Source organism: Epinephelus moara, chromosome 4, assembly GCF_006386435.1.
Source record: "Epinephelus moara isolate mb chromosome 4, YSFRI_EMoa_1.0, whole genome shotgun sequence".
In the NCBI taxonomy this organism is placed as follows: Eukaryota; Metazoa; Chordata; class Actinopteri; order Perciformes; family Serranidae; genus Epinephelus; species Epinephelus moara.
Window position 1 is genome coordinate 39742570 of NC_065509.1, and position 1513 is coordinate 39744082.

At 36.4% G+C, this 1513-nt stretch overlaps 1 protein-coding gene across 1 annotated transcript in view; it reads right to left on the reverse strand.

Moving 5' to 3' along the window:
• The window catches only part of slc49a3 (solute carrier family 49 member 3), a 28837-nt gene that overhangs the window by 4706 nt on the left and 22618 nt on the right, over positions 1 to 1513 (reverse strand). The window contains exon 9 of the mRNA XM_050043267.1: positions 1190 to 1293. Within this exon, the coding sequence (XP_049899224.1) occupies positions 1190 to 1293 (104 nt within the window). The remainder of the gene's footprint in view (positions 1 to 1189; positions 1294 to 1513) is intronic.

Consider the following 1513-nt stretch of genomic DNA (forward strand, 5'->3'; position numbering starts at 1 on the left):
CACTTTTAATGCGCAAACTTATACGGGACGCATTTGCCCCCATATCTACCTCGCGGCTCCCGGCTGCATCCGCCTCCCTCAATACTGAACCAACTTTAAAACGAGTTGTACCTATGAATCATACGCACACATACACATGGGGAAATAGGGCCCAGGTTGAAAAATACCGAAGTTATCCTTTAACCTTTTGAAACCTGAGCAAATTGGCTTTCTTTCTTTTAAAAACACTGGAACAAGGCAGTGAGCAACCAAAGAAGAAATTAATCAAAAACATTTGCAAGAAATTAGTAAAAAAATAAATAAAAACAAATAAATAAGAAAATGACCTGATAAGAGTGCTTAAAAAATATAAAATTCTGTTACATAAATTTAAAATGGAATTATAATAATAATAAACAAAGTTTTTCCCCAGTTTTTTTTTTTTTTTTTTTTTTTTTTTTAAATCATTTTCTAAATCTTCTTTTTTTCTTTGCAATTTGTGGGACACTTTTTACCAAGCTGCTCATCACCTTCTTTCCCATGTTTTTGAAATAAATCGCGCCAATTTGCTCAGAGTTCAAAGGTTTAAATACTTGTGAAAGGCATCTGAAAGCAGCACAAGAGGAGTGATGTTGCTCCAGGTTTCAAAGGGCTAATTAAATACTGTCAGTGTTTCTACTTCACTACATCTTGTAGTTATTCTGATTTTTTTAAAACACATTTATATACCTTTGCATTGAATGTGTAAGGATGAAAAAGAGGTTAAAAAAAAATCAACCAAAAGCTTAGTGGCAACATCAGAGTTACAATTACTGAGTCAAAAGACAGGCGACATTCAGATATGAAAAACTGCTCGACAATCAAATCACTACTAAGTAANCTTTGCATTGAATGTGTAAGGATGAAAAAGAGGTTAAAAAAATCAACCAAAAGCTTAGTGGCAACATCAGAGTTACAATTACTGAGAGTCAAAAGACAGGCGACATTCAGATATGAAAAACTGCTCGACAATCAAATCACTACTAAGTAAATGTACACAAATAGAGTTTCTGTTTTCTACATTTAGAGGCACTAACTACAAAGTTTCACCTCAAAATATTTGGTATTTTACTGACTCAAAACTCTCTGGATACTAAACTGTACACGCACTGTACGCCCGGTACAACGCCTTTGTGACACGCTCACAGTGGTGTAGTGTCATGTGACCTACCCTTCCAGCTCAGGATGGCGTCCCCGCAGGTTGACAGAGGAGCTTCTGTGAGCCGGGTGGTTAAAAGCTGGAGGATGACGATGTAGAGAACAGACTGAACCTGTCTGAGAAGATCACAAACAAACAGTCGTCATTAATACGGAGTTCACATAAAGCACAAAGATGACGTCCAGAAACTGATCAGTGAGTTTCCTGTCCCCTCCTGTCATGTTTGCAGTTGTATATCGTCCTCCTAAATTTAATAAGGACTTTATTAATGACTTTGCCGATTTTCTATCAGAGGTTACTGTGAAGTATGACCACTTTTTAATTTCTGGCGATTTT